The sequence below is a fragment of the Lipotes vexillifer genome, unplaced genomic scaffold (genome assembly GCF_000442215.2).
Source record: "Lipotes vexillifer unplaced genomic scaffold, Lipotes_vexillifer_v1.1 scaffold231, whole genome shotgun sequence".
Lineage (NCBI taxonomy): Eukaryota > Metazoa > Chordata > Mammalia > Artiodactyla > Lipotidae > Lipotes > Lipotes vexillifer.
In genome coordinates this window covers 2,798,498-2,813,175 of record NW_006791822.1, presented here as the reverse complement: position 1 = coordinate 2,813,175, position 14,678 = coordinate 2,798,498, and the positions used below count along the sequence as shown (strand labels likewise).

The 14,678-nt window shown below is 38.6% G+C and overlaps 1 protein-coding gene across 2 annotated transcripts in view; it reads right to left on the bottom strand.

Annotated features, from left to right (window-relative positions):
- PDE5A (phosphodiesterase 5A) overlaps window positions 1–14,678 on the bottom strand; it is a 145,998-nt gene that overhangs the window by 105,805 nt on the left and 25,515 nt on the right. For both annotated transcript variants that reach the window (XM_007464845.1, XM_007464846.1), the window contains exon 3: window positions 1,483–1,572. In XM_007464845.1, the coding sequence (XP_007464907.1) occupies window positions 1,483–1,572 (90 nt within the window). The remainder of the gene's footprint in view (window positions 1–1,482; window positions 1,573–14,678) is intronic.

Below are 14,678 nucleotides of genomic sequence, written 5' to 3'. Positions count from 1 at the left end.
GGAAAAGAAAGAGATCAAAATGAGAAACAGTAACAGAAAAAAAAAAAAAAAAATCGATGGGACTTGGTAAAGGACTGGATGGAGGACAGAGAGGAAAGATGTCAGAATCTGAAAATAAATCAAGTAGAACCAGCAAAGTGTTTCTTGTATCCTTGGCAGTGGTTCTCAACCTTAGCAGCACATGATAACCACCTGGGAGCTTTAAGAAATACTGATGCCTAGGTCCCAACATCAGAGATTCTGATTTAAGGTGAAACCTGGGCATTAGAATTTCGAAATGCTCCCCAGGTGATTTTAATGTGCAGCCATGGTTAAGAACCACAAACACGGGCTCTTTCAATCTATTTGTTTTCACTTAGGAAAATGATTTTCAACCCTGGTTACACTTTAGAATTATTGGGGGATCTTTAAAAATGTATCCCTATCTAGACCCTGCCCTTAGAGATTCTAATTTAATTGGTACTATTTTAGAGTCTCACAGTTGATTGTAATGTGTAGACAGGGCTGAGGACACTCAATTGAAGCATTCAGTTTAAATGATGATTAACTATTTTTTTTCTCAAATAAATGTAAAATGAAGAGAGAATTCAGTGCTTACAGAATCCAAACCTTCTAGTTAGGTGAAACATAAACCAACCTATTTTCACTTGCTTGTTACAATTTCACAATAAATTTTGCTTGGTGTTATACACAATTTCTATTTTTTCAAAACCTCATTTTGAATCCAAACAAAAAAAATCAGCTGATTACCACTGCAACTGGATAACCATTTATGAAATAAGCGTTATTCAGGTGTGTAAAATATAACATGAAATAAATTGATTACAACCACAATTATACATCTTAGGATTCAGTAAGGTCCTCAGGAAAGAGGGGTAAAGAAATGACATGTCTAGGGACTTCCCTGGTGGCGCAGTGGTTAAGAATCTGCCTGCCAACGCAGGGGACATGGGTTTGAACCCTGGTCCAGGAAGATCCCACACGCCATGGAGCAACTAAGCCCATGTGCCACAACTACTGTGCCTGCGCTCTAGAGCCCATGAGCCACAACTACTGAGCCTGTGTGTCACAACTACTGAAGCCCACGAGCCTAGAGCCCGTGCTCCACAACAAGAGAAGCTACCTCATTGAGAAGCCCGTGCACCGCAACGAAGAGTAGCCCCCATTCAACGCAACTAGAGAAACCCCGTGTACAGCCACTAAGACCCAACGCAGCCATAAATAAATAAATACATAAATACATAAATTTATTAAATAAAAAGAAATGACATGTCTAAAATTTATTTCTAAGTCAAAGTAAAGTATCAGGAGTCAACCCTATTACTAAAGTCTAAATAAAAAACATCAAGCAGAACATTTAAGCACTTTATAGTTCACTTGTCACTACAGCATTATTTCGTAAGTGTGCAAAGTGAAAAATTGTTTTCAAAAAGAAAAATGTTTCTAAATGACCTTTTAGAATAGAATGGAAAATTGGCTTACCTCTTCCCTATGATTCTTAATTGGCATACAAAGAATACTTTGTGTCTTGTAGCCTGTAATTTGGTCAACTTCTGCATTGAACCGAGGATCCTAGTAAGGAAGAAGAAATTCAATTTAGTGACTGACCTGTTCAAAGATTGATTTGATTTTTCTGATTTATAGGATTAGAGAAGTCTAATCGTCGACTCACCTTGTTGTTCTGAATGACAATTTTATTTTTGTAAAAGGCATCAAAGCATACAAGTACATATCGTCTTTGACAAAGATAAATTTAAGGGTTTTTTAGCAGCTAGTATTTACGGAAAAAAATAAAGATGTAAACAAATGTTAAGAAATAAAGGAAATTCAAAATATTAACCAATTTAGACATAGCCTCACTTAAACTCAGGAAAAAGTGGCAACTCCCCTCCTCTGTGATACAATTTGCCTATTCCCATCGCACTGATTCTTCTGAAAAAGAAAAGCATCTTTGGTCTGAAACTTTTCCTATAAAACCCACCACCTCCAAAATGACCTTTTCAATACTGACTTGACTTCCCTTGTAATGACTGTATATATATATTTCCTCAGTATTCTGTATTTCTATCTCAGGTGTTTCATAAGAATTAAAATCTTATCTTTTCTTTCTTGTTGTATATAATAAAACTGCATGGCCTTCATCAGACTACAAACAATTCCTCAATCTTTTGAATCTCTTTCCCCTTTTACAAAGTACATCTTCCCAAATCCAATAATCACAAAGGACTGCTGAAAGGTGTAAAAGTTCTAAATGTGGGTTAAAGAAAGAAAGATACAGGCTATTTTCCATTAAACCAGATTGAGAAGATCAAAGGTAGGCTGTAAATTCTATGAGGGGCTTTTTTTGGTTCACCACACTGTATTCCCAAGATTAGCACAGGAACTCAAAAACGTTTGTTAAACAAATGAAGGAATTCATTAACAAATGATATCACAGTTATCCAACATGATCACTTTTAGCTTACTATAGTTTAAAGCAAATCTTATAGGCAGGAGGAAAAACATACTCAAGAAAATGGACACCGTCCAGTATATGAGATACAATTAGAACGGAAGCAAACATACCAGAACATAAACATCTGAATGAATATTGTTCCCTTCAAAGCAATAGCCTTGGGGACTTACATGCTCAACCTAATAATAGCATTATTGTTCTAAAAACTCTGCTTTTGGAATTCCCTTCAGAAAATATGGAATAGTCACACTGGAAAAATCCTCATCTTTGAAGGTCATTTCTTTTTCTTTCTTTTTTTTTTTTAATTAGTCTAAAGTCACGCAAAGCCAAAGCTGTGAATAAAGTAAATGATTACACTAGATTCCATCAACTAGGGTCAGAAATGAGGCCAATTTTCCCCATGAGAGGACCAAACATGGCATTAAAGGCAATTTCAAAAGAAAAGTTATAAAATGGTAGAAAATCAATGTAAATACTTTATATCATAAATATACACTACTGCATTTTTAGTTTTTCTGCAAACATGCTCAAAGTTATACTGAAAGACAGAGAAAACCTTGGCTCAATGTTTCCAAAAAACAGTTCTTAAATAGCATACTATATCGCAAGATATCTAAAGAAAGCAGACAGGATACTGACACGGACAAATTAAAAGAAGATAAAAATTATGAATTTATATAGTGAATTATTCTACATGCTAATTATCAAAATATGAATAGAAATGCATCCTCAGCAATTATTTTGTTAATGAATATCTGAATTACAACACCAATTTATAAAAAAGAGGATTAAACCCAACTATCTAATCAAAGCAAGAGTCTGAAATTAGTAGCACTTTCATAGAATTTTTTTGTGCATACTGGAAGTTTAAAATAAACAGCCCTGGATTTCATTCTTCATTGAAGGAGGTAGGAGTAATGTATACTTCAAAATCACTTTAAGTGAATTTTGGCATCTCAAAGAATTTTTCCTTTAATAATGTACCCAGTGCAGGGGCTATAATCACATAGAGAACTTCTAACCCCTCTAGGTCCAGTAAACATTGAAAGAAAAACGGAGCACTATTATTTCATTATTATTGTGATTATTTCTTTTACTGTTTATGAGAACATGACAGTGTAAAAAATCCACAAAGCTTAGATATCCATCTCCCATACTAAAACAACTAGTACCAGACTTGCCCTCCTGCTGAAAAATACAAGATTAGTCCAAATACATGCCATAACTAAACTACACACAGTGAAGAAGGGAATACACATGATCGCCTTGCACTAATCTGGTTCCTCCTGGGGGCAGGCAGGTGGTATCCTGGGGGCAGGCAGAGTAACAGTTCCAAATAGAACTGAATTCAGGGCTTCTAAAGTGGCTGGTATGTGCAAGGCAAAGTAGCTGATAAGAGAGGCTGTGCTTTGGGTGGGGTTAGGGGTGTAAAGGAGGAGTGGCAGAAGAGTGAGTGGCTAGTCACTTCACAGACATGTATTTGGCAAGACTCTAAGAGACCTAGCAAAGATTACCTGTGAAGGCTGAAAGTGAATGGTGATAACCAATTCTAAAAATGTTTGAAGACACTGGGGTTCTACCCACCAGAGGAGATACCTCACTAGGCACCTCAGGCATTCGGCTGAGACACAGAAAGGCCACTCCTTGGGGGGTAAGGACCTGAGCAGCATTCCCTAACACTAGATTTAAAACTAAAGGAGATCCATCCTAACAAATAATAACACCAAACCTGATAGGACCGAAAGGATCTTCCAGTAACTCCACTGTCTACAAGAACAAAGGTCAGCTCCAGACTTGCCCCCCTGCTGAAAAATACAAGATTAGACCAAATACATGCCATAACTAAACTACACACAGTGAAGAAGGGAATACACATGATCGCCTTGCACTAATCTGGTTCCTCCTGGGGGCAGGCAGGTGGTATCCTGGGGGCAGGCAGAGTAACAGTTCCAAATAGAACTGAATTCAGGGCTTCTAAAGTGGCTGGTATGTGCAAGGCAAAGTAGCTGATAAGAGAGGCTGTGCTTTGGGTGGGGTTAGGGGTGTAAAGGAGGAGTGGCAGAAGAGTGAGTGGCTAGTCACTTCACAGACATGTATTTGGCAAGACTCTAAGAGACCTAGCAAAGATTACCTGTGAAGGCTGAAAGTGAATGGTGATAACCAATTCTAAAAATGTTTGAAGACACTGGGGTTCTACCCACCAGAGGAGATACCTCACTAGGCACCTCAGGCATTCGGCTGAGACACAGAAAGGCCACTCCTTGGGGGGTAAGGACCTGAGCAGCATTCCCTAACACTAGATTTAAAACTAAAGGAGATCCATCCTAACAAATAATAACACCAAACCTGATAGGACCGAAAGGATCTTCCAGTAACTCCACTGTCTACAAGAACAAAGGTCAGCTCTGTTTTAAAGGAAGTTGATATAATCCAAAGGCCCTGCAACAAAACATTCGCAATGTCCAGCATACAATAAAAAAAAATCACAATGCATGTGAAGAAACAGGAAATTGAAACCCACAGTGAAGAAAAAAAGCAGTCAATAGAAAAAGACCCCAAGATGATTCAGATGTTGGAATTAACAAACAGGGACCTCGAAGCAGCTATTATAAATGTATTTAAGGACTGAAGAGAAAATATGGTAGTAATGAACAGATGGAAATCTCTGCAGAAAGAAAAAGTATTTTAAAAGAGCCAAATGTAAATTCTAGAACTGAAAAGTACAAAGTCTAAAACAAAGAGTTCACTGATGATTTTAACAGCAGATTGGAAACAATGGAAGGGTCAGTGAACCTGAAGACAGATGGGACAGAAAGTATCCAATCAAAAGGATTGAGAAGACAAAAAAAAAAACCTGTAAAAAGTTAACAGAGCCTCTGTGTTCTGTGGGACAACATCACATAGCCTAACATATATACAACTGGAGCCCAAAGAGAAGAGAATAGAGCAGAAAAAATATTTAAACACATGACCAAAAATTTCCCAAAGTTAGTGAAAACCTTAAATATATACACAGTGTGAAAATGATATATACTATGAAACATATAAGGTGAAAAATGAAGCCGAGCTGACTTCTCATAAGAAAAGTGAAAACCAGAAAAAAGTGGGAGAACTTTTTAAGTGTTGAAAGAAAACTACTATTAACTGAGAATCGTCTAGACAGTGAAAATATCTTTCAAGATTACAGGCAAAATAAAGCCATTTTCAGATAAACAAAATCAGAGAATTCATCACCACCAGACCAGTACTAAAGAAATGTTAATGAGAGTTCTTCAGCTTGAAGAGAAAGATAAGAGATTCTACAGAAAGGAGTAAAGAGCTTGGAACATGGCTTGAGCACATGCACAAATATATGAAGAATAAGGAAACGAATGCACAAAGATATTGCTATGATTTATGTCAACGAGTATACTGCCTATGTTTTCCTCTAGGAGTTTTATAGTATCTGGTCTTACATATAGGTCTTTAATCCATTTTGAGTTTATTTTTGTGTATGGTCTTAGAAAATGTTCTAATTTCATTCTTTTACATGTAGCTGTTCAGTTTTCCCAGCACCACTTATTGAAGAGACTGTCTTTTATCCATTGTATATTCTTGCCTCTTTTGTCGGAGATTTGTTGTGTGTGTGTGTGTGTGTGTGTGTGTGTGTGTGTGTGTGTGTGATGGAATATTACTCAGCCAGAAAAAAGAATGAAATGTCATTTGCAGCAACATGGATGGACCTACAGATTACCATACTAGGTGAAGTAAGCCAGACATAGAAAGACAAATATTATATGATATCACTTATGTGTGGAATCTAAAAAAGAAAAAAAAAGACATAAATGAACTTATTTACAAGACAGAAACAGTCCCTCAGACATAGAAAACAAACTTATGGAAAGGGGAGGGTAATAAATTAGGAGTTTGGGATTAACATATACACATTACTATATATAAAATAGATAATCAACAAGGACCTGCTGTGTAGCACAGGGAACTATATTCAATATTTTCTAATAATCTATAAGAGAAAAGAATCTGAGAAAGAACATATATATATTACATATATAATATATATAATATTATATTATATATATTAAGAAAAGAGGAAGAAAAAATATACCTTGAGGTGTTAGATTGAAGTTGGAGGTAAGAATTCATTGTTTATCATATAGTGAGTAGTTAGATATAGGAATAAATAAAATATAAGTGTATGTGTGTCTGTGTACATTTTTTTTTTCTAGCTCTGTCTGCTGATAAACTAGTAGCAGTGAGCACACCTACTGCCTAGATCCTGGTTTCTAAATACCATCCCCTCCACTGAAAGGAACCAGGGCTCCTTGGGAAAAAGAATGATCATAGGGCTAGGGCAGGGAAAGTAAAAGATGAGTCTGGAACATCTTGTTAAGCAGTTAAAACTTTCAGCTCCCCTAGAAAGCAAGAAAATGCCAAGAGTGATGGGGACATATCAAAAAGACATAGGAGCCGGTAAATCTGATATAATCTGAGAATTTGAATAAATAAAGATAGTAACAGAGCATAACTCATTAAACAAAATAAAAATGTCTATCACGATAGAAATAAATAAATACTGAATGAATAAAGAAGGCAAAGTTCTTCTTTACATTGGAATGCTGACTAATATATAGAGAAGGTATTATGAAGTTGGAAAATCAGTGGATGACACAACTGGTAAAGGTACTGATGAGGAATAGAATATCTGCACAATATCAAAATATCTCCTCTTAAGATACTTAATTACAATGGGAAAATTATAACTTTATAGTGGAAAAACCTAGTGGATACCGCTTTAACCAAGTTATCAAATTTAACATCTTAATACTGGGGTAGAGTAACATCATATGCTACCTGGTAACGTATGCTAAGAAGGTCTGTGGTATAATAAAAAATATATTGGTCTAGCATAGAGCTCCTCAAACCCTTGGAATTTCCTGAGTGATAGGAGATTCTTTTTACATTCATAACAAGCCCCTTACAACCATACCTGAGTTCATGCTAATGAGAAGACCCACAGGGGTGTGGGGGGGCAGGGGGGGTGGATGGCCTCAAATAGCTTCAGGATGGGGGCTGGCTGCCAAGTGATTAGAGGATTAAAACTTTCAGCCCCACCACTGACTTCTGGATAGGAGAGAGGGGGCTGAAGCTTGAGTCCAATCACCAGTGGCCATGACTTAATCAACCGTGCCATCAGATCTGAGGGAACCTTTGGGTTGGTGGAGATAACTGTGTGCTGGGATGGTGGTGCACCTCTTCCTTCCCCGGCCCCCGCCGAGAGGGCATGGAAGTTTTGTGTCCCCCCGGCCTCGCTCCTTGCCCTATGCACCTCTTCTATTTGGCTATTTCTGAATTGCATCCTCTATAATAAAACTGTAATTTTAAGTAGTGCTTTAGTGTTTTCCTGAGTTCTGAGTCATTTTAAGACATTACTAAACCTGAGCAGGGAACCCCGGAATTTGTAGTCAGCCAGACATAAGTGTGGCTAGCCTGGGTATCCTATTTAGGGCTGGTATCTGAAGTGGAGACGGCACTGTGGGACTGAGTCCTTAACCTGTGGGGTCTGCAAGAACTCCAGGAGCTAGTGTCAGAATTGAGCTGGATTGTAGGACACCCCAGCTGGTGTAGGAGAAGTAAAGAATTGATTGCTGTTTGTAAAACCAAACTAGGTCTCAAGATCAACATCTGTCATATTCCTGCCAAAACTGCCTGACTTGAATCAATTCAAGAAAAACATTCTACAAGATAACTGGCCTGTATTCTTCCAAACTACATGTAAAGGAAGATAAAGAAACACTGAGAAACTATTCCAGATTTAATGGAGACCAAAGAGATAGGACAAGTATGTGCAATATGTAATCCTGAATTACAGCCTTGATCAGAGTGAAAATAATAACTGTAAAGGACATTCATGGAACAACTAACCAAATTTGACTATGGAATGTTTGATAATAGTACAGTATCATAAAATTTCCAGATTTTGATAAACGTATCACAATTGTGTAAGAGAATATTCTTGTTATAAACTATACACTGAAATATTTAGTAAAAATGTCTCCAAATGGTTCAGAAAAAAATAATATGCATATATTACTTATGTGTATTATATACAGAAAAAGAAAATAATAAAGCAAATGGGGCAAAATATAAACAATTGGAGAATCTGGGTAAAGGGTATACACAAGTTTCTGATGCTGGTCTTGCAACTTTTCTTTAAGCTTGAAATGGTATAAAAATAAAAATAACAGGAAACAAAAAGGAAATAACACAGTAGACTTGCCAAATTATATGCACTGGTTTTCTTCCACAAAGTGGAATACCTAGAGATTATTAGAACATTGAACAAAGATACAGCAGTTCCCAAACTGTGTTCCCTGGGGCACAATTACACCATGACAAAATTATCAAATTTAATAATTTATCAAAACTAAAGAATTTATCAAAATTAGAACAGTTGCTATTGTTATCTCTTTCCTCTGAAATTCATTTTGGAGATAATTTTATTCACCAGAAATTCACTTGAGCAGCAAGTGAGACCTGCAGGATGAGAGACGGTGAAGGTTTATTTACCTGGAAAAGGACTGAAAAGGAAGGAATGAAGTGCGAGTGGGAGGAGTAGCGGCTCCACGGTGAAGGCCACATGAGTGACAATGTGACCCTTCCCTAAGATCCTCCAAGTTTTCTCCCTAGCAATCACAGTATCCATGGAGAGGCTGTCCCATGGAAACAGGAGAAGAGCCCAGGTTTTGCATTCCAGTTGACTTAGGAAAAAGAGGGCTGTGTAGACAATAGAAATCCTTTGACATAGGAAATCTTGTGGAGTCTTAAGGCTTCCATAAGACATGGAACCAGGGGTTCAGGCAATCTGTGATGGCTAATTTTATGTGTCAACTTGACTAGGCTAAGGGATGCCCAAATAGCTGATAAAACATTACTTCCAGGTGTGCCTGTGAGGATATCTCCAGAAGAGATGAACATTTGAATCAATAGAATGAGTAAAGAAGATCTTCATCAATGCCAGTGGGCATCAGCCAATCCCTTGAGTACCTGAATAGAACAAAAAAGGCAGAGGAAGGACAAATTTGCTCTCTAAGACATCCATCTTCTCTTGCCCTCCTGCTGTCCACCAGAGCTCCTGGTTCTAAAGCTTCTGGCCTCAGACACAGACCAGAGTTATACCATTGGCCCCCCTAATTCTTAGGCCTTCAGACTCTGAATTACACCATCAACTTTCCTGATTCTCCAGCTTGCAGATGGCAGGCAGACTGTGGAACTTCTAGGCCTCCATATCCAAGTGGCTAATTCCTACAGTACATCATTTCTTATTTATCTCTATTTATCCAACTGGCTCTGTTTCTCTGAAGAACACTGACTAATACACAATCCAATCTAGATACTGGATGATATCTAGTTTTTATATATGAGGAAAATGCCAACACATTTATACAGTTGCTCTGATTATTATGTGTTAATATTTTATTATTATGAAATGCTCTGCCATATTCAAGAAAGTTGCGTGAATGATGGGCTGATGAAGGAGGAGATGATGTGTGACTGAACATCACTGGTACTTGTGATCTAATTGAGACTCACTGGTCTAAGCTGTTGATCTTGTCTTATATTTTAAAATATGAACGTGTTATTTTATTAGTAATAAAACAGTTGAATCTCCAAGTTTATATCATTCTGTTACAAAGTTTTAAAAAGTGAATCAAATGTTGACCATTTCTTACAATTAATCTATCTAGGAGACCATTATTTTACTCTTAGCTTCAATCTGAGCACTACTCTATTTCATGGCCACTTCTTGGTTTTCTACTGCTACATTATAACTTTTAAGTGTTCTATGGTCACATAACCTAAAGAAATGTGTCATTTTTACAGACACATAGACACAGAAAACATAGAATATACTTTGATATTCTGGTTATTTTCACAAAAGGCTATGAGACAGTATTTTTACTATTCAAGCTACAAGTGAGCTAAGTCATGAATTAGCCACTAGCCAACTGACTTCCACTGTTAATACCAGTGTAAATTATGTCACAGATCAATCCCACAACTTCTAATGAAATTCCTGGGACAGGAATAACTTCTGCAAGGCCTCTATAAACACAGATCAAGGGTGTCAAGGGTGAAGCAGCAACATGAGAAATCCACAGGCTAAGAGGCTTCACCCTAGGGTCACTGCAAATCAAGGACACTGGGCCTATTTCAGATGGCAGTACAAGAATTAAATTATTACTAACTGCAAGACAAAAACTACACCATCAAAACTCTAAAGATGGTAAACAGATTAAATAAATTGTATATAAAGGAAGAAATCCTCAGGGCTGGAGAAACTTAGGACCATGCAGACAAATGAAGGCTTTCTCAGCAAAGCTGAAGCATATTTATGGTCCTACTGTACTTGGGACTATAGTGCCATTGAAAAGCAGAAACCCAGCTGTCACCTAAGACAGGAAGGGAATTCTGCAAACTTGGCAGCGATTCTGCAGCTGTGTCCTTAATACCCCTCTTGGAGTCTGCCATGGTGTGATGTTACTCACAGAGCTCAAAGAGGTCATGGAGATAGCTCCGTGAAGAATCAAAATGGAAAAGACTGCTGGTATAGAGTGGATTCTGAAACCTATCTCAGGATCTAATCTATCCGAACTATCACATCTCTCCCCAGATCCCTGCCCTCAGTATTCCCCACCAATTACCATTATTTATTCAACCAACTTCAAAACCCGCGTCTTCTCCAACTCCTCTCTTCTCCTCACTTCCATCTCCTATTAGCTGCCAAGTCTAGCAGATTCAGCTTCTTCATCATTAATCCATTCCCTCCTTTTGGTCCTGAAGGCCAGTGCCCTGGTTCAGGTCCTTACTTCCTCAGACTATTAAAATAACCTATCCTCCCAGTTTCCAGTATTTTTCCCCAATTCATTTTATGACCACCATATTATTCATCTTTCTAAATCACAGTCTGGGGCTTCCCTGGTGGCGCAGTGGTTGAGAGTCCGCCTGCCGTTGCAGGGGATACGGGTTCGTGCCCCGGTCCGGGAGGATCCCACATGCCGCGGAGCGGCTGGGCCCGTGAGCCATGGCCGCTGAGCCTGCGCGTCCGGAGCCTGTGATCTGCAACGGGAGAGGCCACAACAGTGAGAGGCCCGCGTACCGCAAAAAAAAAAAAAAAAAAAAAAAAAAAAAATCACAGTCTGAATCATGCCGGTTCCCCTTTCAAACCATCTTCAGTTATTCCTCATAGCTCTAAATCAAACATATACTCCTCAGCTTGGCATCCAAGACCCCAGCAATCTCTAGCAGCTCCTCAACATCTATATTATCACCCACACATTTCCATACGAGCACCACATGGTCCAACTTCCTGTCTCTTCTGCAAACTTCTCTTTACATCTGGATCTCACTATGCACACAACTCAATCTACTCCAATCTCACCCATCTTCCAGGGTCCACATCAATCACTGCTTCCTCAAAGAAACCTCTCTCCGTCTCCCCAATTATATGTGATCTCCTGCTTCCCTGAACCTAACACATTTTCCCTGGATCTATTATGACCTGCTTTCCATTCTACTTATTTATCTCATCTACTATAATTTTCTCCCAATCACTATTTATTCAGACTTATCTATGTTCCAGGCACTGTCTTAGGCATCAGGAATACAGGGGTGACTAAAACATCTATGACCCCTCAAATTACACAGAGGAGCCTCAAGCTAGTATTACTATGGAAACTTCATAGTGTACCACGTGATAAGTAGCTAGAACATAATTCATAAACATACTAAGTATCATTCAATTAAGATGCTTTGTTTAAAACCTCTATTTCTAGTAATAAAAGATTAATTTTAAATGGGAAATTTCAAGAATCATATAGTGTAATCTTTAAGTCCATAACTGAAGTAAAAGTGGAATAAATATCAAATCTTTCCATCGAAATACTGTAGGGCAAAAATTTCCATTTTTTGAAGTCATCCGTAAATTTATTTGTTTAATAAAACAAATGAAAGGAGCCGGCAAGGGAATCCTGGAAACAGGAAGTCAGGGCTGCTATCGCTTCCTGCTTCGCGGGTTCACGGAGTGTTCTGTGAAGCGTGTGGCTCACGTCACCTATCAAGCAAACCCCAAACGTCCTAGGTGCGACACCGTTCCCCCCACCTTCCTTGCTCAGAGACACAGTGAAGCGGCACCTGGCTCCAGAGGCCTGGCCAGGTCGGGGAATGGAGCTCTGGCCCGAAGGCTGTGCAGGGGTGCGATGTCTTGAACTTTAAGGTAGTTTATTCTGATTTCTGCCTGAAGGCTCTTTCATCAGCCACCTGCCAAAGATTGAATATTGCACAAAGGAGACTGTCTCAGAGCCCCATGGAAAAGGCTATACCAGCCGAGTGGATGAAAGGCTCTTGCTGCTCCAGCCAGGAGTCAGGACTCTGCCTCTGAGGTGGGAGAGCCAACTTCAGAACACTCGTCAAGAAGAGACCTCCCAGCCCCACATAATATCAAACGGCGAAAATCTCCCAGAGATCTCCATCTCAACACCAGCACCCAGCTTCACTCAACGACCAGCAAGCTACAGTGCTGGACAACCTATGCCAACCATATAGCAAAACAGGAACACAACCCCACCCACTAGCAGAGAGGCTGCCTAAAATCATAATAAGTCCACAGACACCCCAAAACACACCACCAGACGTGGACCTCCCCCTTAGAGAGACAAGATCTAGCCTCATACACCACAACACAGGCACTAGTCCCCTCCACCAGGAAGCCTACACAACCCACTGAACCAACCTTAGCCACTGGAGACAGACATCAAAAACAACGGGAGCTACGAACTTGCAGCCTGCAAAAAGGTGAACCCAATCACAGTAAGATAAGCAAAATGAGAAGACAGAAAAACACACAGCAGATGAAGGAGCAAGATAAAAACCCACCAGACCTAACAAATGAAGAGGAAATAGGCAGTCTACCTGAAAAAGAGTTCAGAATAATGATAGTAAAGATGATCCAAAATCTTGGAAATAGAATGGACAAAATGCAAGAAGCAGTTAACAAGGACCTAGAAGAAATAAAGATGAAACAGACAATGATGAACAACACAATAAATGAAATGAAAAATACTCTAGATGGGATCAATAGCAGAATAAATGAGGCAGAAGAACGGATAAGTGACCTGGAAGATAAAATAGTGGAAATAACTACTGCAGAGCAGAATAAAGAAAAAAGAATGAAAAGAACTGAGGACAGTCTCAGAGACCTCTGGGACAACATTAAACGCACCAACATTCGAATTATAGGGGTTCCAGAAGAAGAAGAGAAAAAGAAAGGGACTGAGAAAATATTTGAAGAGATTATAGTTGAAAACTTCCCTAATATGGGAAAGGAAATCGTTAATCAAGTCCAGGAAGCACAGAGAGTCCCATACAGGATAAATTCAAGGAGAAATACGCCAAGACACATATTAATCAAACTGTCAAAAACTAAATACAAAGAAAGCATATTAAAAGCAGCAAGGGAAAAACAACAAATAACACACAAGGGAATCCCCATAAGGTTAACAGCTGATCTCTCAGCAGAAACTCTACAAGCCAGAAGGGAGTGGCAGGACATACTGAAAGTGATGAAGGAGAAAAACCTGCAACCAAGATTACTCTACCCAGCAAGGATCTCATTCAGATTTGATGGAGAAATTAAAACCTTTACAGACAAGCAAAAGCTGAGAGAGTTCAGCACCACCAAACCAGCTTTACAACAAATGCTAAAGGAACTGCTCTAGACAAAAACACAAGAGAAGGAAAAGTCCTATAATAACGAACCCAAAACAATTTAGAAAATGGGAATAGGAACATACATATCGATAATTACCTTAAATGTAAATGGACTAAATGCTCCCACCAAAAGACACAGATTGGCTGAATGGATACAAAAACAAGACCCATATATATGCTGTCTACAAGAGACCCACTTCAGACCTAGAGACACATACAGACTGAAAGTAAGGGGATGGAAAAAGATATTCCATGCAAATGGAAACCAAAAGAAAGCTGGAGTAGCAATTCTCATATCAGACAAAATAGACTTTAAAATAAGGACTATCAGAAGAGACAAAGAAGGACACTACATAATGATTAAGGGATCGATCCAAGAAGAAGATATAACAATTGTAAATACTTATGCCCCCAACATAGGAGCACCTCAATACATAAGGCAAATACTAACAACCAT